Raw genomic sequence first — 26082 nt, 5'->3', positions numbered from 1 at the left:
CTAATGTTTATAATATCAAGTATCTTAATTTTTTTTCGCTAAGTTTTCGCTGTCATAATCGGAAAACAAAGTTCCAAATGTTTCCGTTAGGGAAATTGCATTTTTATCAACTTATACTACTATACTTACTATATACTTAATATTATAAATGCAAAAGTGTGTCTGTCTGTTTGTTTGTTTGTCTGTCTGTCTGTCTGTGTTAGCTTTTCACGGCCCAACAGTTTCACCGATGGTACAGAGATAGCTTGCATCCCGAATCTGACGTAGACAACTTTTTATCCTGGAAAATGAAAGAGTTCCTACGGGATTTTTAAAAAACCTTAATCCAAGCGGAGGTGGTCGCGGGCATCACTTAGTTCATAATAATTACTAAGAAAATTGTTTCTGGTCTGGTCTGGTTCAGGCTTCGATGGCTAGTTCTCATTCGATACAGGCAAAATTATCGACAACCAATTTAGCGCTCCAGTATGATGCCCTGTAGAAACCGACAAAGGGTACCTATAGGTTTAATAAAACTGCCATACCCCTTCCAAGTCAGCCATAAGATGAGATCGCAGGGGAGGGCTGACTTGTCATCGATTTAAAAAAACAGCCCTTAATAAATAAGATTCTATTCATATTATCTAGTTTTTGTAATACCTACCTGCTTTAATAGTTGAGTTTGTACCCAACTCGTAAACTCAAATGCTTAGGTATTAATTGTAATCCTTTATCGGTATAAATATACAGGTAAAGAGATAAAGGTAAAGAGAGTGATGATAGTATAGATAAACCGCTCCCCAATATAACGAAGGATGACTAAGATGTTTCGATGTGTAGCTTCCGGTCTCATGTGAACATCCTGACTATGAATTGTGGTGGGCATTTCTATATCACAACACAGAACAATGAGTCGGCGCTAGCGGTCGAGTCGCGACTCGCGTTCTGCTCAATGTATAAGGCTCATACCACTCCACGTTTTGAAAACAAAGTCAATTGTTCAGGATTGAAAAAGAAAATCAAAACGGGCAAACATAAAGCTATTCACAAACATTGCGACTGAAACAGTGAAATCCAACGGACAACAATCGATATAGGAATGCGATAGTCATTTCACAGGAATATTTTTAATTGAAAAATGTAGTTTTGTGTCGTGTGTTTTGTGATACTAACATGTTAATCAGAGGGAGAGTGATATCGAACATGATGCTGATTGAAGTAGGTATCGTTTATTTATTACTCAATTCTATTAAGGACTAGATAAGTATTAGCTAACTAGATTTTTCTGTCTGCTTCGCCCACCTAAAATTCTGATATAGCTCTAGGTAGGTAGGTACTATCTCTAGTTTCAGTGGGCCGATTTTGATCTACTTAAATTGGACCAGTAGTTTCGGCTGATTACACTTTTGAAGTTTCATTTCTATTGGTCCAGTAATTTTTCGCGGACTAACAAAAACAGCGGCCAAATTTTTCTAATAAGGATTATATAACAGTAATAATAAGCAATATGTTAATACATATAATATTATGTTCTATACTAATATTATAAAGAGGTAAAAGTCAGTTTGTGAATTTGGATGTACTCCGGAATTACCTAATGATCCGATTCTAAAAATTCTTTCACTGATACGAGTAGCTATGAATTATCTCCGAGTGCTATAAAGTAGGTAGGTATAATCACGCGAACGAAGCCGCGGGCAAAAGCTAGTAGTAAAATAAATGTTGCTGAATATGTACATTCATTTTTTTTACTAGCTTATGCCCACGACTTCGTCCGCGTAAACTGCACTAGATTTCAAACCCTATTTTATCCCCTTAGAGGTTGAATTTACAAAAATCCTTTCTATGTCATAAAAGCCATCTGCATGCCAAACAGCTCGATCCATCCAGTAGTTTGAGCTGTGCGCTAATAGATCAGTCAGTCAGTCAGTCGACTTTTCCTTTTATTTATGTTTTGTGACTCCCATAGATTTAGAGTATAGGTGGCACGCTGGATAGGTAGATGTCGGTGATCTTTATTTTTATAATTTGTTATTACTATATTATCTAGTGTCAAACTCAGCACAGAATATCCTGACCGCCTCAGCTAGCCAGGCCATTAGTTGCGCTAATACGCCTGTCTCCTCCCTGTCTCATACCCTCCCAAATTAGAGCGCTCCAGGCCGTCGCCATTTGAACTAACTGTATGATCGGGCCGGCTATAATCATTATATTCTAGTACTAAAAGGTTACAAAGAAACTGAAACCTTCGTCGCTGTAACTGAATAACGGATGTAATCATTAATTAATCACTAAGTACGCTCGGACTATTGTTGTATTGTTATTCCACACATTAAATCTTATATTCCCTCTGTAATAAAACCACATGCAATATCACATAGCATAATTAGACTTTAATACTCATGCCTACAAGTAATAGCATAGTGAGCATTTCCTTTGTCTAATGTCGATTACTATGGAATTGTTTTTTCGAAATCATATTTCAATGAATTTGCGACAAGTCAGTATAGGTAGTCTATTGTTGAACAAAACAGGCGTTATTTTGCCAAAGTTCATGATATGTATTTACAAGGAACCACAAGCTTAATTTGCTATAATCCGCTAGTAAATATTTTCTATAGTATATGTATTTTTCAATAGAATCAAAGTCGATATAAAATTCGTGTGTATTTCAGAATTTAATAGGTATCACGATATTCATTACCACGATAACGGCTGTCCAATTCCCGAACAACCCAACATCAGAAATGTCTGCAGATGAAAAGTTTTTTGTCAAAAGTAATAAAACAGCGGAGCAATCTGACGAGAGTGGACATGAGATCGAAACAGAAATAGAAGAAAAAAAATTCTTAGACGATGCTTTAAAAACAGTATTAGATCCTAGAACTGTAATTGGGAAAGTTGATGAGGTAGTTGAAAACTTCAAAATTCAGCTCGAAGAAGTTGATAAGGAAAATAGCACTCTAGAGTTGTTTATGGAAGAAATGGATAAATTAAGCTTAGAAATATGTAAAACAGCGCAAGAATCTCTTTGGGACTACGTGACCGATATAAACAGTGAAGCGAAGAAAAATAAAATGGTAAACATAATAATTCCATTGTTAAGAGGGGTCTCTCTGTCACTCGCTCCATACAAACGTAGTTCCAATTTCATTTGAATATTAAGCAACCAAAGTCCATGAAATTTTGCAGACATATTCTAGAAACTAATATCTACGCCTGTGGTTTTCCAGATTTCTGTTAAAATATTCGATTTCAAAGTTACGCGGTATTAAAAATTCACATACAAATCTTTGAGCCCCTGTAATTTTAAAACTACATATTTTTAGAAAAATCTAAAACACCACAGGCACAGATATAAGTTTCTAGAACATGTCTGCAAAACTTCATGGACTTTGGTTGCTTAATATTCAAATGAAATTGGAACTACGATTGTATGAAGTAAGTGACGGAGAGAGCCCTGGCACTTGTTTGATTTGAAATGTTCTACACAGGTTCTCGGTGCATCAACCATTCTATCGCTCATTTTTTATTGTGAATTTATAATTTGATATTAAGTATTCGATTGTGCTGTTTATATTCACTTTATTTTATAGTTATTGAATAAAAGAATCAATACCTTATCATATTCTCAGTAAAAAGGCAAATGTAGTGTGTGTCAGACAAATTCTCGATCAATCAGTCAATCAATATTTATTATGTAATAAAAATTTCAGGTACGAATAGCAGCCGAAGAAGATGAAATAAAGAAACAGTATTGGACTATTTTAAAGAAAAAATACTTGAACGACCAAGAACCCATGCTGGATTTAAAATTAAAGAGAAAAATAAAAATAATAAAAGAGAGGGGAACTAATGTGCAGATGCCTCAAAGTAAAGTAAGTTGACCATTCTAAGCATTAATCATCTTGAGAATTTGAGAAGGTACAAGTCTACTCAGTTACGCTGTACTAATTTTGAACAAACTTACGCCAAGAGCATTTCTTTGTGGAGTGATGAAAAAACAATTATATGAGATTTAATGTTATTTAAAGTCAATATTTCGAGGTAATTCTTTTACTAAGAAGTTATTTTATTGGCTACTTAATATGTGATTTCTCCTTATTCTGGATTTCCTTTTATGTCAATCGTTCCATAAATGATAGAACAAGATATTTCATTAGAAAGCGTATTAGCTTTCTGGAGTTTACTCGTATAGTGCTTATGTATCAAGCTAAGTTATGATTCTATCAAATACCTACTTGCCACTATACACTGTTTTATATTTTTAGGGTTCCGTACTTCAAAAGGAAAAACGGAACCCTTATAGGATCACTTTGTTGTCTGTCTGTCTGTCTGTCCATCCGTCAAAAAAATAAATTTGCAAAATGTCGAAAAAAAAAATTCGAGTATGGCACCCTCGGTGCGCGAGTCCAACTCGCGCTTGCCTGGTATTTCTTTTAATCTGCCACAATATTATATTTCAATGTCAATGTTTATATTTTTCATAATTTTCGCACCTAATTTTATATTATTTGATTCGAACTCAGGGCTGTCGTAAATTATATTAGTAGGATTCAAATTCAAAGTTCAATTATTATTATTTTAATGATTAAAAACAATACGTTATAATATATTTTTTAGCAACGCGAGGAAATAGATACAATGCAACGTATTTGGAGCAGAGTGTCGGTATGCGCCTACAATGCGTCTGTTTGCAATAACGAGGATTCGCAACGAACAATGAATGGTCAGTTATTGTGTTTAACTCACTTACGTATAAGTTCATCGTGAGTAGGTATAAAATTTTGTATTACGACGACATTAGTACGTCTCAGTAACAGTTATTAGTTATCTATTAAGGTGCCAATGTATGTTTATAATGATAGTATTGTTTCAAAACAATGATATTAATGAAATTTAACAACGTAAAGTAATATTATTATCGACTACTGTACAAATATGCTTTATCGTTTAGAACTTGTCGTTTTTATGTACAAATACAGTAAAACGAATAATACATTGACATAATATAAGGTATTATTTATCTGCCAATAACAATAACAGCAATAGTGACGTTCGATTTAATATGGATAGGTCAGTGAGGTTAGTGGTACTTAATTTGAAATTTCAGACACACTTTTACGAGCCCTTTCCATAATTTCAGATGTAATAACAATTTTCAAAACCAGTAACGACACAGATGAACTGGCATACTACTGGAAGGCTTACAGGGATGCAACAGGGAAGAAGATTCGACCAATCTTCAAAGATTACGTCAGTAGAATGAACAACATCGCTGTATCAGAAAACTTTAATGATGCCGGCGAAGTGTGGCGATACGCTTTTGAAGATGACGATTTCCTTAACACTGTTAATCGACTATGGAATGAAATTAAACCATTCTACAATCTTCTGCACAGTTATGTAAGAGCAAAGCTCAAGGCTTATTATAAAAAGGAATTACAAAATGACGATAAATTAATACCAGCTCATATTTTAGGTATGGTTAATATTCGATCTAATAGCAATTTTTAAACACTGTATCTTTGCTTATGTATAATGGATAAATGGTAAATAATCATGAATCTACGCCTGTCCATAAAACTCTAGCATTTTTTAATTTTTAATTTTTTAGCAAAATATTTTTGCTTCTAGGTAACTTGTGGGCACAAGAGTGGCAAGCAATATACCACAAAGTTGCAGCGTATCCGAATATTGAAAGAGCATCGGTTAAGCAAAACGAAAGCATTCATTCTAAGGACCTATTTAATGCTGTAGATGAATTTCACCAATCACTTGGGTTTGAAAGCGCCAAAGATACATTTGCCGATATTAAAGAAACAACCACAACAGTCAATTGTTTACCCTCCAGCCATGATATGTGCGATGGTGTTAATTACAAGTGAGACAGATTTTTTTTTTACAAACAACAATCTCAATGAGATAGTTAAGTTACTAGCAGACAAAGATAATCACTATTACCTCACTATTTTTTTTTTATTTTTTTTTATTTTTTTAAAAAAGAATATTAGCCATTTTTAATCATGACTAACATTTAAGTTAGTTAAATATAGGTAATACAATTTAAGGTATTGTGTATTCAGTATTCACCACTAATAATAAAAGTGATTTGATTTAAATACTGGTTTAATGAAAAAACTTAAAATACCGTTATGGTTATTCTATAAAAATTACCATAACGAATTGGAAAATATGTTAAGGGTAACGTCATTGTAAACAATTGAAACACATTTTATATGGTGCATGGTGCTATTTCGGTTAAGGAAACAATTTCTTAACAAAATTGATAGGTCTTAAAATCCTATCCTATAATAATCCTACAATCCATTCTAATATCATAATCACACTAATATTATAAAGGAGAAAGTTTGTATGTGTGTGTGTGTGTGTGTGTGTGTGTGTATGTTTGTTACTCCTTCACGCAAAAACTACTGGACGGATTGGGCTGAAATTTAGAATAGAGATAGATTACACCCTGGATTAGCACATAGGCTACTTTTTATCCCGGAAAATCAAAGAATTCCCACGGGAGTTTCAAAAAACCTACATCCACGCGAACGAAATCGCGGGCATCAGCTAGTATTCCTATAATGATTTATCGCAGAGGGCCTTATTCAGCCAAATCAACAATATAATCTCCTATATTTAGGTTTTACTATCTATTAGATATTTACAGTATTTTTGGTAGAGAACAAACTTTGTTGGTGACCAAAGGTTTTACGACTACCGTTATACAATCTTGCAGAATTAAATGGTGCGGAGAGAAAGTGTCAGACATAACAGTGGGACTGTCCAGAGCCGCAAGACTGCTGGGTCATGTGCAATACTTCAAGCACTATCGCAATCTTCAACCATTGTACAGAGATGGGCCCAATCCAGGTTTGTTGCGAATAAACTACTAGAAATAACACTGTAATGAATATATACAGTAAATTATTACTTTTTTTTTGTTGAAAATGTTACAATAAAACTTATTTATAGCTGGCCCGCGTGCAATGGTACCAAGTGTACTAGCTACACTTCCGTGTTGATTCTTTGTAAAATAAAATGAGCCAGCCGTTCTGTCTCTAGATGAGGCAATTAACCGCGATGAAATGCCATAGCTCCAAGGTTACCACGCAAACGGAACAACAAATGTCACTCTCGATGAGAGAGACGCTTATTGGCTTCGGCCATTTATGTTGTATCCCTTATAATAGTATAACAAGGGACCCATCACCCATGTATCAAACACGTCACACCACAAATTAGGACCCATTCCCGTCCCCAGAAAACGAATGTCAATCCATCTCTCTTGCCATGTTTTTTAAAACATCAGCATCATAAAAAAACATTTGTTTCATGTCTTTACTAGTCTCTTAGCCTACCATCCATCATTTTGCGGCATTAGAATCTTTGTGGGAACTAGCCTCCGTCACATTCTTCTTTCATTTCGCGCATATTCCTTTGGTGTATTTTTCTATTCTCTTCAGGCCTTCTACGCTTTCCACCCAACGTTTTTTAGCCCACTTCTGGTCTATTCTGCTCAAAGTATTTAATATTAAATTCTTGTAATGAAGGCAAAAAACTACCATCTGACTACCATAGAATGCTAAGATATTGTAAAAATAATACAAATTTTTTTTGAAACATGACATTAAAAAAGTACAGCAGGTGCCTATTTTTAACCCCCGACCCAAAAAGAGGGGTGTTATAAGTTTGACGTGTGTATCTGTGTATCTGTGTGTCTGTGTATCTGTGTATCTGTCTGTGGCATCGTAGCGCCTAAACGAATGAACCGATACTTTTTTTTGTTTGAAAGGTGGCTTGATCGAGAGTGTTCTTAGCTATAATCCAAAAAAATTGGTTCAGCCGTTTAAAAGTTATTAGCTATTTTCTAGTTTTCTTGTAGAAAAGAAGGTTAGATAACCCTTAGTTTCATAATATTCAAGTGTTAATTGACAAATGTCAAGCTGTCAAGATGGACGTTGCCTAGATATACATAATTATTTATTTGAAAATGATTTGTCGGGGGTGTTGAAAATTTTTAATTTACACTTGTATAAAATAAACGTCTTTCAAAACTGATCTTGTTGTCATCAGCAGCATTCTAGAGTCTAGACTAGACAAGTCTGGAAGTTAGGAAATATAAATGATTATATTATCAATGAAACGTTAAAAATAACAATAATTCGAATTTAAAAAAACTACTTGGAATTCGTTCTAGTAGATACCTATAAATCCTCACAAAGGCGGTCAAGACTCAAGTGTGCATTTTATTGTCTCTATGAAGGTTGTATTAATATGAAATATTAAAAATCAAGTATTCACTTTTTATGAGTCTGTACGTTCTAAATTATTGATCTATTAGATATATATAGATATATACATCGATCTAAGTAGGTACTTATAAATAATTTCATTACGTCTACGGTAGAGATATGTTTCTTCCATACATCTTCTTCATTTTTCGTCTTTTTCGGTTTGCAATTTGTATTATACCTAAGTACTCTAATACTTGCAAACATTGTGGAATGATCTCCGTGCAGAGCCCTGACGGGCAAACACCAGCAAAAAGTGAGTGTAGTCGGCTTTTTCATATATTTATTTCTTCAAGAACTTATCAATTTAAAACCTAAACACAATTTATGTATTTAGATGTAATGAAAAAGACGCGCGCAAAGGACAACTTATCCCTATTGAAGATTCAGAAACGTATCTTTGACGTAATTTCATTGTTTGCAAAATAAAACAAAATAAAAGTCGTAATAAAGAGGAAATTAATTAAAACTGACCCAACGGACATAAGTACCTAAGCCCTAATTCGCACGAGCGTAAAAAAAGCGTTGCGTTAAAACCCGGCGTTGCACTGAAAATACAGAGTGCGCGTGAAAAAAGCGTTGACGTATGAACAGATACTTGGGAATGCATTTGTTCTATTTGAACGCTTTTTTAAATGGACGTTAAAAAAGCTCTCGTGCGAATGAGGCCTAAACGAGAGTGAACTAAGTACCTTAATGTAAAGTTTAATGCGTCTGGACACTAATCAACATTTTTTGTCGCTTTTCGTAATAATAAACTGCAACGTAATACTAAGAACCTAAATAGAAAATGAATGTAAAAGAAAAAACATAATTGAATTTTTAGACACTCTGTTTTAAACATAGGTTTGAAGTTTTGTACCTACTTACCTAGTTTAGTTTCCTACAGTAAAATCACAGAAGTGGGAGATCCTTTATTTAAAGGAGATGTAAAATAAACAAGATCAAAATAATATTATTATGATGAAGATAAAAATTTAAAAATATTTTTTAATTACTTATTCCTGAAGTTTGAATTCCAGGCTCTTAGGGCCTTTTCAGTGCGACGCGGATGGCCTGCGCGGACGTCCGCGGCGGACGGTGGAGTGTATGAAACCTCAACAGCGCGTTCAGAGCGACGCGGAGCTGTCCGCGTCGCGGAGTTGTTGAGGATTCATACATTTTGCCGTCCGTCGCGGGCGTCCGCCGCGTGGGTCGTCCGCGCCGCACTGAAAAGGCCCTTAGGAGTCTTAGGTACCTGTATCTGCACCTAAAAAAGACACCTTTATACCAAAGACTGCTTTATAAATACATTATATTAGAGAGAATAGATTTTTATTCAACTAAACTTTTACAAGTGCTTTTGAAAATCTATCTTTTAAATTTATATTTTTTAAACCGCCATATGCTTTTCAGGTTAGCTTGCTTCTATCATAGAATGCAGCGTCACTTACGAGTTGCTGAGATCTAGGTTAACTTGGTATCGAATGTTTTTTTTCTTAATTTTTATGGCACTTTTGTCCGACACGGACACGCTAGAATAAAAAAAATGTAGGTCTCCTGCAAGCCTGCGAAGTTTTCCCAAGAGTATATCATTAATAATAAATAAATATAATTAAAAATTAATATGATTAATGATTTATTTATAAAGATTCAAGTATTACCAATTAAAAGTTATTCGTTAAACAATGTTAATATCCTACAGAATTTTTGCAGCCTTCCACGATGCAATCTCCGATATTGCAGCCGTGCAGTTGACCTCGCCGAAGCACCTTCGGACCTTGAACTTCGTGAAGGTAGAATCAACTGCTGAATCTACGTTAAACCATTTACTTTGGATGGCACTCGAAAAGTTTCCACTCATGGCTTATGCTTATGTTCTTGATAAATGGAGATGGGACGTCTTTGCCAACAGCACTATGGACAATTGGAACCAGTACTGGTGGGACCTCAGGTACAATATAAACATTACGACTAATTTGCTTATATCCAGATTCAAGATTGAGTTGATAATATCGTTAGATCGTTTATATCTCAGCTTTTTGAAAAAAAAAACGAAAATGGCGGGCAAGCAGGTAGACCAGGCTCTATACTAAAATATTCAAACTCCTTTGGAGAGCCTACCCCAGGCATTAATGAAGAATTTTGAGAAATTAACATAACATAGTTATCATTAAAAAAAATCCACGCGAACGAAATCGTAGGAATAAGCTAGTAGTTATTTATATAAAACTAACTTCGAAACGAAAACACAATAATTTAATATTTACCTTTAGAAAAAACAACAATTTGAGATGATTTTGGAAAAAATAAAGTAAGACCTGTATAAGTATTATTGTTTAAATATTACTGCCAATTATTCTTTGCCAGTTTTACCAATGTTATTTTTATATGTCAAGCAATGTATAATTGGTATCGTTTTCCATAAAATCAAAAAGGCATGAAGGTATTATAAATTATTGTCAATGTCGCACTTATGTCTGATAAATGCCTCAATCAAAACGCGCACTAAGCATAATATTATCCAGTTTACTTCGCGTAAACATATTTAAATGCTTCTTTCACGCTTTATGAACATAAGAATTTTAACAACAGTTTACATACCTACAAAATACTTAGTACTTACCTTCCATGCCAGTATTCAAGTTAGCCACCAGTTACCATCATCCATTCATCCACCCATCCACAATCCATACTTTTAGATGTTCTAGCATTCTAGATTCTCAAAATTTTCTCTAAATATTTATAGCGACATGCAGTCTTAGATTTCATATCAATAATTGAATTAGATAGAAATAGAATCACAGAAGACAGCGTGTCTTGATTGACACACGGCAGTGTGACCACCAAGTTCTAATAAGACAAAAGTTCTGATAAGAACGGCGACGCACTGACAGTGTGTATATTACAAGAACCATTTTCAGGTACTTTCAACCTGCCCTCAACTCAGAAAATATTAGACCTAGACACTTACAATGTTGCTTATCTATTATGACCCCTTTGAACATTTAGAAACCTTTTTATAACTTTTGTGGTTCTTGAGTAGTTCACAAGGACACCAATTTCTCCGATATTTCTGAACTTTGCAGTTTTGTTTTTTTACGTGAATATATTATCTTCGATTGTTATTTTACTTTTAAATAATTACATATATGTATTTCGAATAGCCTGGTGCAGAGGTGAGCACTATGGTCTTATTATGTTCGATTCCCACCAGTTCACTATTAGACTTATTGTTGCCTAGCTCCCGACTTCATCCACGTGGATTTCAAAATTTTCAAACCCTTATTTTAACCCCTTAGGATTTGAATTTTCAAAAACCCTTTCTTAGAAAATTTCTTTGTCATAAATCATAATGGCTTTCTTCATGCCAAACAGCACGATCCATCCAGTGGTTCGAGATCGAAATGCTGTGTTATTTTACTTAATATTTTGGGGTTTACTTTCAACTCCACGTACGTCACTAAACATACAATCTGTATAATATTATTTGACCTTGTTAAAGGAGATACTATTAGTAATGATATAATGTTGCGATACATCACGTATTGAACATTTTATGTAGACATTACACAGTTACTTGAACTTACCTAATTACCTAAAACTAAATTATTATGACAATGAAAAACGGTTCTACCAAAAAGTGCCTGAGCATAAAAAATCCAGTAAAACAATAAATACTTACTTTTAAGATTAATCATTAAATAAAACATTTGGTGTACCAAATCATGTAAAATCACGAGATTTCGTAGATTTGGGAATTCTCGTATTTGATTTCAGAACACGAGAGACTGGCATATCACCTCCTGTGGCTCGAAATGAAAGTGATTTAGACCCTGCTGCCAAATATCATGTGGTTTCTCATGTCCAATATATTACGTAAGTTGCATGATAACGTATTTCTGCTTATTGTACTTATCAAGGTCAATTGTTCAATATAAAAAAAAAGTAGATCTACTGGACACTTTGTATAACGAGTTTATAAACGACTGCCACCCTTCGAAATTAGTCGCTTCTATCTTAGACCACATCATCACTTACCACAAGGTAAGATCGCAGTCAAAGACTAGTAACTCTAGTCATAATGTTTAAGATGTAATTATATAATAATAAATAATTTGTCCTCTAATCCTAGTTTGGGGGCCAGAAATTTTGCGTGTTGTACGTACCTAGGCTTGCTTAGGATTTACCTTGTAAATTTTTATCAAATAAAGATTTATCATTGTTATATTAGCCTCCTTCGTTAAGTATTTTAAATGATGGTGAAAAATTGAAATCAGTAGTTTAGAAATTTTTACAGTGGATTTTGACTTTATTATACAATTTTAAGGAAACACGTAAAGAGGATAATTATTATTAGAAAAAATCGTTAGAATAGAATAGAAGAGAATAGATTTTTATTCAAATAAACTTTTACAAGTGCTTTTGAATCGTCAAATAATTAAGTTAAGTCTGAGTCATCAGTCTATATACCACTCCCAGTGGGAGTATAAAAAACTTTCAAGTTAACAAAAATATTACAAAGAAGATTTGTGCCTTTTTTGGTGCTAATTATATATTCCTTTTCTAGACGCAGTACTACTTTCAAAACGATAAGCAGGTTTAGAACGATTCGCCCTTTAAATGGCTGTTGAATCAGACCTTGAGAACTTAAATGCAAACAAAATAGGGTGCCCGGACCAATAGTTGACCAGCACCCAGTAGAAGTCATAACAGAGAACAAATCTCAGTTTTTATTTAACTATAAGAATTTGGCACTATCTACGGCTTTTGGTGAATTGCTGAAAGCTGAAAATGAATTGCCCATCCATTTGCATAAGCCCCAAGCAAATATTTGCCAGTAGGTAAACTACACTATTATGTTAATTATTGTAGAAAATCAACCAAAATATGTCCTTTTCAATCAGGTTTCTTAGAAATAGAGAGACATTTTATGGTCTGTAAAAGACCTCAGATCTTGATTATGAACGACCAGCCGTTCAGAATTAGCACGATCCTCTAAAATTGGTCTTAGTATTGCGGTTTGTGTATGTAGTTTTTTACTAACGTAGTAGGTTTTTTTATAACCGCATTATATACAAAATAGTATATACCAATACTTGAACAGGAGTTCATTACAAAAAATCATTTTTTATCATAATATTCTTATTTCATTTTGTTTATTTCGTTCGTCTACCGGTCCGGCTACCCTAGTCACATATAAAGTTAATTAATATAACACGTGACAATCCATTTTTTGCCACTGAAATCAATTTCAAGCTAGTGCTAGTGCAATTAAAGCATGGTTGATGAATTGTAGCCGGAATAATGATTCTTGTTTTTCGAGTGCAGTTCATATTTTTATTCTCACTTTATTGTCTTAGATCCCTGATTTCCTATTTCACTTTAGGATCTTATATTCCAAGCCTTCGTCTTGACTTTTATCCATTTTACTTACTATGAAAATTATTGTTGAGTTACAACTGTTGAGAACTTAAATGAAGAATCTAATGTGAAAAATATTTAATATATCTTGGGAATACGTAAAAGGCTATTTTTAAATTTCCACTTAGATAAGAAGATAAAGTGCATACGTTGAATTAATTCGTGCTAATAATAATAATAACAACATTAAGTATTAAAGATTCATTATCATTAACGGATGTAGGTATGCTTAACGATTGTGGACTTTACCATGGGAATTTTTCTATTCAAGAAGCTATGAAGTATAGTATTAACTTCGTATGCATTTGCATCTGGATCAACAATTCATATTTCTAGTTTTAGTACATCGAACAAACTTCTTCTATTCTTAATATTGTCTACAGATTAGCACTTGACGGGATAATTATTTATATTTCGATTTGTCTTCACATGTAGTAGCTTTTGAATTTCAATATTTCCTGTTTGTGACTAAGTCGCACCTACGTCTTTTTTTAGTTTTTACCAATTTTCTTTTTCCATAATGGAAATGAAAAACTAAGCCGCAGTTTACATAAAATGTTATGGAACCTATAATATTGTGCAGATTCTAAAGTTCTCATGGTGTTTTAAACTATGGAGTTCTCATGGTGTTTTAAACTATGTAGATGAATAAAGTCTTAAGAATTATAGCCCACCCTTTATTTGAATGCTACTCACGATTATTTCACGAATGACGGATAAAGTCAGTGCGAAATTGAGTTAAACAAACCGACTTTTAAAACCACTACAAAGTAGAAAAATATGACAACTTTACATAATAATTAACTAAAACTTAAGTACCTAAAACTTATTTCATAGTTCTAATTTTAAACCTACTAGAAAAATGTATTTTATTATAATATACGATACCTATAATAGTAGTTAGTATATAGATATAAATAGACTGCACGATGTCCGTATGAAATAGCACTACATATCTATGAGCACTACAGATGCTTGCTGGCAACATTTCCATAACAAATTGCTGTGATGATATTGTGCGAAAAATAAGACATAATATTATCATCTAATAACAAATGTTATTTAATTAGAATGCTAAATAAAATAAAAACTGCATGTATTGTATTAAGATGGGTATAATTAAATTTTAGGTGATGAATTACCCAGGAAAACTCGTGTAATATGCGTTTGACCTTAGAATGAAAAAAAGTCTGATGATGGTTAAAATGTTTAACGCCAAGTTAACGCTTGCCCGAGCATGCTGGCTGTGACGAATCGTGTTTGCATTCTGATGGTGTTTCGGCTGTAATTGATTTCCTAATGAAAACATCCTATTGTTCGGAACTACTATTTGTTAATGATAAAAAAATTAAAGAACACTATTTTCGTTTGTTTGCGGAAATAAATTATGTGACTGCTTGGCTACTTTCAAACATAGGTACTTGCTTTCATAAAACCACGATTGGGCCGCCCTTGATAGTATAATATTGTTATGATGATGAACAGTCTAAGAAAATGCGCTAGCTTGATACTCTTATGGGCTACGATATTAAATAAGAAATGTACCCAACTTCTCAGTTAAGAATTAAGGCCAATGGACTTACTATGAAGGTATAATACCTACATGCAGCAGTATCAGATGCATAATATCCATAAATGGTTTATCATTACGACCGATAGACGTCCACTTCTGAACATAGGTCTTGTAGACGGATTTCCACACGCCACGGTATCACCTAGGTCTTCTAACACTGTGGTTTCCGGCGTGAGGTCGCCATTCTAGACCTTAGAACCCCAACGTTTATCAATTTCTCAAACTACTCGTATGTGCTTTGGCCATTGCCACATCAGCTTCGTAACCCGTTGAGCTATGTCGATCGCTCTGGAGACTATGGATCCCCTTATTTCCAATTTGATCACGTAGCAAAATAGCTTGTATTGACTATGCTGCTTCCAAAGTCATACAGAGACTAGACCGGAACGAATTCCGAATTAAGGTTATTCATGAAAAACAAGAACAATTTTGTTTACAATAATTTAGTAGAATACCTACCAATTTTTTTGTTATTTCAGCTGGCATACTAAAATTATATTTGTTCTTTCATTCAGTTTAATGTGACTTAATTCTTAAAGAATTTTAATACAAGGCTGATAAAATACAGTCAGCCTGAAATCTCGTTTTCAGAGTAGATATCAGGCAATTGAGCCTCGATAGCTCAACGGTTGAGCAGCGGACTGAATACCGAAAGTTCGTAGTTCAAACCCCATCCGTTGCACTATTTTCATACATACTCCTAGCACAAGCTTTACGCTTACCTAATTGGAGGGGAAAGGGGAGTATTAATCATGATTAGCATGGCTAATATGCTTCAAAAAAATACATCCTTACTTTTTCCACAGTCATACAGGTCAATCAATCAGAAAATGTATTTGGGTTTTCCTGTTTAGGTACTATGCGTTTCAACTAAGTAAAGCACCGCAATTTATTATTATAAGATATCTAAACTCGTACGAGATTTTATTTGGTGGGTTTAAAAAAAACAGCAAAAAAATCAAGCAAATTTTTTTATGCTCTAACGCCTCTTTGTTTTTTGTAAAGGTACTTGATATCACACATCCTGGAGTTTCAAATCCTGCTATCACTATGCAAGAGAGCGAATCACTCCGGACCTTTGCACGAATGTTCCATATACGGCGATAAGGAAGCAGGAAAAATGCTAAGGTAATCCTCTATTTGGCACTGCGTGAGATATTACCCGTTTCCTGTGTTCATTTTTAATGGTACTTAATTTAAATATAGCTTATCGCCTATCTTTAGGACTTCTGTAAGGGTCACAGTAGGTAAATAATCATTTGAATATTTTTTATTATTCTTAACACTTACCACTGTTAGGAAAATATTGTATTAAGTACCTAGTGTTTGCATACGTAATTCCATATTGCATTGTCATGAAATAGCACTGGCTAAAGATAACATAATCAAGGTACCTACCTACACTTTTACCATCTTAAAATTGTAAATGTGAAGTTCTTTTCAACAATTTTTTTTATTCTGCTTTTCTATTTTTATTTTTCATAGATCAAAAATATGTTAGAAGACATCAAGATTAGCCATCCTCATATTGTTAGCAAAGATGTTGTTTATGTTACCTTTTATCACACATTTGCTAATAAGCGAAATTTTCCCGACAGTGACGGAATGTCTCTAGGTTCTAGTGAAGATTGGCGGACAGTATTACGTACTATGACGGGTGAAACTGAATTATCAACAAAAGGTATCCTAGAATATTTCGCAGTCCTACAAGACTTTCTCAAAGAAGAAACAGCAAAATTAGAAAGAAAAAATGAAGCAATGGATACAAACGCACCAATTATAATAGGAATTGTAGCAGTTCTTATAACTTTACTTATGTTTATACTTTACTGTATTAAAAATAGGGATTCAACTCTTAAAATCCTTTCTTACTGTAGCTTAAGTAAGAATGGATCTTTAGATATAGTTGCCAATGAACTGTCACAACGTAAATCCAATGACGTAGATGATGGAGTGAGTGAGGATAAAGTATAGCACTTAGTATGATAGAATATAAATATGTAATACAATCTATTTTTTCTAGTAGAGAACGTAAGAGAGGTACCATGTACGGCACATATGACGTTGTTGCCATGGACTAACAATAAAAATTGTGATACGAGTTAAAAACCTGATTCAGGATGTCTTAAGAGCCAGGAAAAGCGCGCCGCTTATGCGTTTCTCCAATTTGCGATTGGTGTGAGTGAAAAAAAACTAGATGAAATGTATATTATTGTTAACGTGTGTTAAGGTTTATTATTATTTGTATAATTTTAATATACTGGTTTTATAGTTATTTATATTATAAGAAATGTTGATGATGAATCCTGTACTGATTATAAAGATAATAAAGTAATACTATTTGGTAACTAAAGTTTTTTAAGTATGGAATATCACTTAGCCCAATTTATATTTGAAGAATTATTTTGAGGTCTATAGGTATTAAGATGTTTTTCTTCATAATTTTATTATGGCTGGATGTACAGTGGATGATACTAATAATAAATAAATAATTAATTGGATTTGAAATAACTGGGAATGTCGGAATATGTATAGAGACCACATAAAGACTATTGAGCCGCACGCGCAAGAGCAATTTCGTTTGCAAAATATTACGAGGACGGTTTTATTCTGCTAATTTATTAATACTTCTGCTATTCATAAGTAGTTACCTATTGAATTCACAAAGATGTATAATGTTGTTACTGCCAGTGGTGTGTGTTAGTTTTACAATCAGCTCCTTACAGCCCTTTCATTTGCTACGAAGTAGGTCTATAAAACGTGTGAGTAACATTATTAAAACTAAGTATAATATCCTCATGACCTCAAGAATACAATTTAATTACAGTCAAACCGCGGTCTTCATATTTTGCAAACGAAATACCTCTCGCGGCTCGGTCTATCCAGGTTCAATGAACTACCAAAGGTTGCACTTTTGCACGAGAGATTACATTGGATTGCCTTTGCGAAAAGTCAGTAACGTATCAGTTGTGACTTGCGGCCTAATAACTATAACCAATGAGTTAGCTGTTAGACCATAGAGTAGCAAACCTTATCAGTCGTAAAAATATAGCACCCCCGTGAAAAAAATGTAAGCTCTCTGGATGGACAAAATCCGTTACGAGGAAGGAACGAAGGACTACGTCACCCCCCGTCCACACTATGCCCGTGTGACATGGGAAGGAGCGAGGAACGGAGGCACAGACGTAGTGTGACCGCGTTAATCGCGTGTTCCTCGTTCACGTCCATCGCTCTCTATTTTGTCGGTAAGCGCGAATAGCGCGCGCGCTGCGCGAGTAGAGCAGTGTGTGGACAGGGGGTAAGTAACCGACAGAATTAGCAAGCTGAACTGGCAATAGGCAGGCCATGTCTTGCAGAACTGATGGCCAATGGGGAAAGCGTGTTCTGTGGGGTGATTCGCTTAGTTAGTGATCAACACTGAATGATAGCCACAGAGCCCATTTGACATCAGTTGGTTCTACATTGAGTGATATTAAAATATTTTTCATAGAAATTAATTATTAATGTGTTCGGTGGCTACGGTTCAGTGTTAGTCACTGAGTTAGCGAATCACCCCACTGGAGTGGAGACCGTGTACCAGAAAACGCAGTGTGGGACGAGATCAAACCCGCTGGATTGACGGCCTTAAGTGTGGGGGTGAAAGTAACTAATTGGAAATAGGTGGTGAGAAAGTTAAGGATCGTATTTGGTGGTGTGCTCTCGGAAAGAGACTACGATATTATTGACTGACAGCACAAAGCAAGCGAAAGTTAAGTAAAGCAAGAGAATATTACTGCTCTACAAAGATTCTGAACTAAATTATCTGAGAGGTAAGTATTAAATATTCAGTGTTAATATTTGCTACTCCAGTAACGTAATGACACCTCTGACAAACTTATCAATTACTATTGTAAGATCGCATTAATAAAGGATACAGTTGCTGTTGCTCTTCACTATATATACTTATAGATAGCTAAATCTTAGATGTTTTGACGATGCCCGTGGCGTAGTGGTGTGCGTTGTGGCTCTATAAATGAACGGTCTCGGGGTTTGATTACCGGCGGAGAGAATTTGGGAATTCATGATTCCCGAATTGGCACAGACCTGATCTGTTAGGACCGATTCATAGTGCCGCCAAGTAATTTAGATAGTGATGCCTAGTAGAAGTCAATTTGGGGTCTATCTACATCTATTATATCGAGGCGAGGGTGTAGGTATAGAATAGGTATATTTTTCAGTAAGTATTATTTGCTTTTATTTGATTACCAACTTTACCAAACATTACTTACTAGCCGATGGCCGCGACTTCGCCCGCGTGGATTTAGGTTTTTCGAAATCCCGTGGGAACTCTTTGATTTTCCGGGATAAAAAGTAGCCTATGTGCTAATCCAGGATATTATCCATTTCCATTCCAAATTTCAGCCAAATCCGTCCAGTGGTTTTTGCGTGAAGGAGTAACAAACATAGACACACACACACACACACACACATACAAACTTTCGCCTTTATAATATTAGTGTGATGGAAACTGCCAATAGTGACAAGGCGACAAAAGACGAGTTGTCCAAATCTTCCAAGAGCCGGGAGAATTTTTTTTAGTGGGTGCTTGATTTATCAGCTGAAACTTTGTTAAAGAATATGACATGTACTATGCACTATGATTCTTTATCATAAATTATGGTGTAAATATGTCAGCCATGAGCCAATCCTTATAATTTTGCAAGTTATTGCAGAGACCCATTAATTTGTAGCAGAGTTTAGTAAACGTGTCTGAAAAGGTATTCAATAAGTTAATTTAAGTACTTAAAAGTGTAACTGAAAAGAGCTTTAAACTTCATGCATGCCAGTTGTGGCCTGTGATATAGTAATGATGCTGTTCTGGCAGTTCCATCTGAAATTCCTAACCCGCAAATCTACCACGAAATAGTTGGTAGGAGAATAGATAGCCCTATTTCACTATTAACAAGTATGGTATGACATCTGCTAACTTCACTCATAAATACAACATTACAATATTGTAAATATAAAAAAAAAATATAAAACGAAATTAAAGTACGAAAATACAAAGTCAGCAAGATGTGTCAAAGAAAGAAGTGTTTTCAAATGATAACAGATAAAAGATTTGAAAAGGATACCCAAATTTTCCTACATGTATAGCTAGATTCATCTGGCTACTTGGGTAACACAGTAACTCCAATATGCAATTTGCATATGTTACAGGTATATTGTCAAAGCAGTGATATTACAATCTCACTAGTGATATTATAATTAAACGGTAGATTGCCAATTGACTTCATTTCTTACAATTTATCGGCCTCAAGCGTTCTGATTGGTCAATTCTTTTTCAACCATCGTTTTCAACATCGGAAACGGACCAAACAGAGGTGGCCTCATAATCTAACCACCAGTGAAATTGTTAAAATATCATTGCCTTATCATATCACTGTAGTGCCCCCGTGACATTATAATGGTACTAAAACCAAACCGTTAAATTGTAAGAAATGAAGTCAATACAATAAGAAAACAATCTACAGTTTAATTATTGTATAATATCGCTAGTGAGATTATAATATCACGGCTTTGACAATATACCTGCGACACATACAAAGCTTTCAGCGTTTGTTAAACACCTCATTAAAAATTTGACAGCCTCTCTGTAGGAATATGAGTCGGTAGTCGGTACTAACTTTAACTGCAATCGTCCAACAGTTACCACTTGCGGCTAACGCACGGGACATTGCGACCCGACCCGCGAAACTAGCTTAGCGCGCGATTTGCAATTCGAATTTCAAACGCCTCTGTGATATATTTAAAAATATAGATGTTTTAAATAATTTAAATTACGAATGAGTTTTTAAAACTAAAAATTAAATTATATGTGTATTTAAAAAAATAATCGGATGGATTATAAAAATAAATTTTAATATTATTTTGAATTTTAAATAAAATAATAAGTGCTTAGTGATGAAACTTGGTTGTGAATAAGACTATTACATTGGTAAGCTCTTTTCTTTTTACATTTAAGGGTCTGTTTTACACCTACAGGTGAACTTTATCTAATAAATAAAGCCATTTTGACATATTTAAGGGCCTGTTTCACACCTTCCAGATGAAATTTATCTAATAGATTTTGCCATTTAGTTAGAATCCCTATACTGTCTTTATTCATTATTCATTAAATAAATTTTATCGTGAAGTTATGAAACAGGCCCCGAGTACTATGCATAGGTTACTACCTAACCTATCTGTCTTGCGTAAAATCTGCGTCGTTTTAGAGCTAATATCGCAATCGATCAATGAAAGTAAAAGTTTGGTAACTTTTTTCATTTTTGCGATTGCCATGCAACAAAGCAAGCCTACTTCAATTGGTTACTTACATAAACTTATGTAAAGTGTAAGTCCACATTGCAAAATAAATTTATGTCTGGTACAACTTCATAGTGTACTTGACAAAACATTGCTTGGTGCGAATTTAAATCCCGCCGCGTGCGGTTGATTCTACAGCAAAACATAAATTTTGTGATGGAATTATTCACGCGCATTTTTTTCGCTAGTACGTAGTGCATAGTTTCTATGTCACGTAATTCTGCGGAAAAAATTGCGTGGTGAAATTTTTTAGTGCGGGCTTAACAAAAAAGACAAAAATGTAACAGAAATAAACAAAACCAATTAAGTATTGTTTTTCATGCTCAGTTACCTGTTCACTATTTTTATATCTTTTAGTCATGTTTATTTGAGATTTAAAGGTTTTTACTTACTTACCTACTTAATTTTACTATTTAGGTAACTACAATTAATTATATCAACCTAAGTTTTTTTTTATACTTGTCTTCGCTTAAATGTATTTCAAAGGTTCTATAAAGCGTTTTTTTTTTAAATCAAAAGTCTATTCCATGTCTTTTCTAAATAAAATTAACATACCCAGTATAATATACTTACCTAATTAAGTACCTCGTAACTACAGAGTAGGTACTACTTTACTGTGTATGTGTATAAGTAGGTATCTTAATCTGGGTTGAGCAGCATTTGGAATATTAAATGAAGTCCTCAATACCTCATTGTTATCTGGTCTAGTCTGGTGGGAGGCTTCGGCCGTGGCTAGTTACCACACTACTGGCAAAGTCGCGCCGCCAAGCGATTTAGCATTCCGGTACGATGCCGTGTAGAAACCAAAGAAGTATGCCCGCTATATATGATTAGCCATCTTCCATCTTAGACTGCATCATCACTTACCACCAGGTGGGATTGCAGTTCCGGACTACTTTGAATCTAAATAAAAAAAAGGATAAGATTAAAAATGAATAGATTAGCAGGATGTCCAAGGTTACTGACATATTTCAAGGCATCAGAAAGTTGAAGTGAATGTGGGCCGGCCATGCTTGCCATATTCAGCAAAAGCCGCTGGAGCCGGAAAGTTTACGAAAGGAGACGATGTACATGTAGCCTGGGGTGCCCACCAGCACGATGGACCGACGATATAATATCTAATAATAATACCTAAAGCGGGTGGAGGGAAGTGACTGGATGAGGAAAGTTGAGGGTCAGTATAGTCATGTACTTTGGTCTCAAAGGCCAATGAGCAATGAACGTCTGCAGGCTGAAATAATGATGATTATGATGAGGTATCTTAATAAGCCAATTGACCATAAAGACCGGTTTGTCATAAATTAGGTCCCAAATTGTGTCTTAAATAGTGTTCCAAATTGATGAATAGGATAGACCTGATTAAGACAATCATAACGGCATGCCGGTTTATAACTGTAATGAATAACGATATACAGATCACTAACCGATATGAATAATATTATAATAAACGAAAAACGACCGCGCCGCTACAAATAGATAGGTATATACTTACCTACTATCCATATACTAATGCATACTAATACTATTGTAAATGTGAAAGTGTGTCTGTTTGTCTGTTACTATATGCAAATTGTCCACACACTTTGCTTTTCAAATTATGGCTTCAAACTATTCGCTTCCGAATTTTTAAAACTTAAAAGTCTACTACAAGATTTAAGTACCAACTCATTTTATCCTATATAACTGCCCTTCATACAATAGGTAAATAAATTATAAAATAATAATGAAGAATAACAATAATATAAGAATTAGGTACATTTTTATAATTTTATTCTTGACTGTAACTTCGCGTGATTCTTACGATAAACGAAAATACTTAATATTATTTCAGTACCTACCTATAATAAAGTTATAATAGGTAGGTAGCTAGTTAATTAAGATAAAGCAATACAATTTTTGTACAGAAGTGGGTATCCACTATTGTATAATAATAATGAATGTAGACCAAGATCCCGTAGGAATTTTTGGGGAGGTGCTTGATAAAAGCTGAAAGCTGTTAGTTAGGTGGTTGTTGGTAAACTAAAGTCTCATAGTAATCACCTTTAATTGGTGAGACTCATAACACAGTCAAAATATAAATTCTATTAAATCCATGTCCCTATCATGTCATATCACAGCGTAAATACATACAGTTAGACTCAGAAAACACCCTTGATGATTGCAGATGAGCCGGTCGTACTATCATAGCTCCTCTAAATATAATTAGTTCGACTGTACAAAGTACATCTTTAAACTGTGCTAAAATTACTTAACATTAGCATAATTATTATTAGCAGGATGAAAGCTAAAAAAAAAAATTATAAATGTGAAGCTGCCCCTGTCTGTCTGTTACATTTTCGTACTTCAAAATCAAACCGATCTTGGATATATTTTTCCAAATAGATTTCTTGTACCCTGGGGTCGGACCTACTTACCTACTTTGAAATCCTGGAAAAACAAAGAATTCCTACAGTATTTTTTTAAAACCTAAATCCATGCGGACGAAGTCATAGTATCACCTTGTTATTTTATAAAAGATATCAAGGAATAATTCTCATTGGATTTTTTTGGAATTCTTTCTGGGTGCTGTAGCTTATAACTACGCGGATTTTAATCTGAAATTAACTGCGTGCAGCCAGGCTTGACCTGCAGTTATGGCTTAGCTGTATTGTGGGACTGTTTTTTGTCAATCGCGAGATCTTTACACGTTGCTAGCTTTACTACAGCTTATTCAAGGCTAGAGTATTAAGAGCGAACTGAAATTCAGTCGTAGGTTGTAAAAGCCTTTAATTCCAAAATTTGGGACCTAATATTCTACTTGACATTTTTGCTTCAATATCTTGCTGAACACACTTGTACACACTATAATATAATTTAACAGGGCTCTCACCGTCACTCGTTTCATACAATCGTAGTTCCCATTTCATTTGAATATTAAGCAACCAAAGTCCATGAAATTTTGCAGACATATTTAAGAATGTTATATCTGTGTCAGTGGTATTTTAGATTTTTCTAAAAATATGTAGTTTTAAAATTACAGGGGCTCAAAGATTTGTATGAAATTTTTTATGACCGCGTAACTTCGAAACCGAATATTTTAACAGAAATCTGGAAAACCACAGACATAGATATTAGTTTCTAGAATATGTCTGCAAAATTTCATGGACTTTGGTTGCTTAGTATTCAAATGAAATTGGAACTACGATTGTATGAAACGAGTGACGGAGAGAGCCCTCTTAATGGAAGCTAAAAATAATTTGTTAATTATTGTACCTACTTGTCAGTGAAAACATAATTTCATTGTCTGTTTTAGTTTATTAATTAGGTAGTTTACTTATTTAACTGATTTACTTGTAATTATAAATTAATCTAAAGCACAATGAAATGTTAAACTACCTATATTAATTACTATGCCAGTTTTTATAGAACACTAATCGGTGGGATCAACCAGCTCCGAGCCTAATCAGTCTCTAGTTTCTAGTTATTCTATGCGTACCATATTGGAACGCTAATTAAGGCTTTTTTGGCGGGTTTGTTAACTAATATTAAATTATAATGTGGTTTTTCCTTCTTGAAGTAATTCCCATTTTCATATTTCATGAAACCGGATTTGGATTTTTTTTGTGTTTGTTGGCTCGGGCGTAGCGGTGCGATAAATAGGTAAAGTACCTACGTTATAATATACAAATAAGAACTTACATTGTTTATTTGCAAAGTTTATTGTAGTTAGACACATTTTGGATGTTACAAAATATAACACTGTCGTTGCTAATTCTGTTTACACAATCTCTAAAATACATTAAAGACAGGTCTATTTTTTTAAATGATGATGCAGTCTAAGATGAAAGCGGGCTTACTTGGAAGCGGTATGGCAGTAGTTTTCATTAAACTCATACTCCTTAGGTTTCTACACGGCATCTTACTGGAACGCTATGTCGCTTGGTGGCACGGCTTTGCCGGTAGGGTGGTTACTAGCCATGGCCGAAGCCTCCAAATAGACCAAACCAGAAATTTAGAAATTATAAAATTTTGAACCCCTGCCGGGATCGAATCCGGGACCTCCCACTAATAAGACCACAGCACTTACCACTTAGGAAAGCCGTCAAAAAGCCGCCGTTAGTTTTCCCACCCGTTTTGAGTACGATTAATCGTACCAACCAACTGGTTAGGCGGGCTAGCCTGTTTGATTCGTTCTATATTTGGGCATGCAATCTCTCTATAGAAATCGGTTGAGTAGTAGCTAGTTAAACACACTTTCGTATTTAACTACTAATCCGTATATTTCGTATTTAGACAAGGTATCTATAAATTGTACTAGCTATTTCCCGCAACTTCGTCCGCGTAGATTTAGGGGTTTTAAAGATCCTATTGGAATTTTTCAAAATTCTTGATTAGGGGGTCACCGTTAGGAAGAAAACATTAATTGTCAAGTTTTTAGACCCAAAGGTCTGTAATAACTTACATACTTACGTTAATATCAGTCAATTTCTTCACGATAAA

The 26082-nt window shown here is 34.4% G+C and overlaps 2 protein-coding genes across 3 annotated transcripts in view; both read left to right on the top strand.

The window, feature by feature from the left end:
- The first annotated feature begins 868 nt into the window (after positions 1 to 868).
- On the top strand, positions 869 to 17588 carry LOC123869176 (angiotensin-converting enzyme-like). 2 transcript variants are annotated; one of them, XM_045911942.1, is made up of 11 exons: positions 869 to 1201; positions 2655 to 3059; positions 3696 to 3857; positions 4603 to 4708; positions 5126 to 5461; positions 5617 to 5863; positions 6728 to 6861; positions 9978 to 10215; positions 12042 to 12140; positions 16264 to 16386; positions 16857 to 17588. In XM_045911942.1, exons 2-11 carry the CDS (start codon positions 2727 to 2729, stop codon positions 17230 to 17232), a joined length of 2154 nt encoding a protein of 717 aa, XP_045767898.1. In that variant the 5' UTR covers positions 869 to 1201; positions 2655 to 2726; the 3' UTR covers positions 17233 to 17588. The 2 variants fall into 2 exon arrangements, with proteins under 2 accessions (XP_045767898.1, XP_045767897.1); XM_045911941.1 differs by having other exon boundaries at positions 869 to 1197; positions 16857 to 17587.
- A 3337-nt stretch (positions 17589 to 20925) lies between these two features.
- The window catches only part of LOC123869177 (solute carrier family 46 member 3-like), a 29869-nt gene continuing 24712 nt past the window's right edge, over positions 20926 to 26082 (top strand). The window contains exon 1 of the mRNA XM_045911943.1: positions 20926 to 21235. The gene's annotated coding sequence lies outside the window, so the exon portion shown is untranslated. The remainder of the gene's footprint in view (positions 21236 to 26082) is intronic.

Source organism: Maniola jurtina, chromosome 10 (assembly GCF_905333055.1).
Source record: "Maniola jurtina chromosome 10, ilManJurt1.1, whole genome shotgun sequence".
Taxonomy (NCBI): Eukaryota; Metazoa; Arthropoda; class Insecta; order Lepidoptera; family Nymphalidae; genus Maniola; species Maniola jurtina.
The sequence above is the reverse complement of the archived record's forward strand: the minus strand, read 5'-3'. Positions and strand labels throughout refer to the sequence as shown.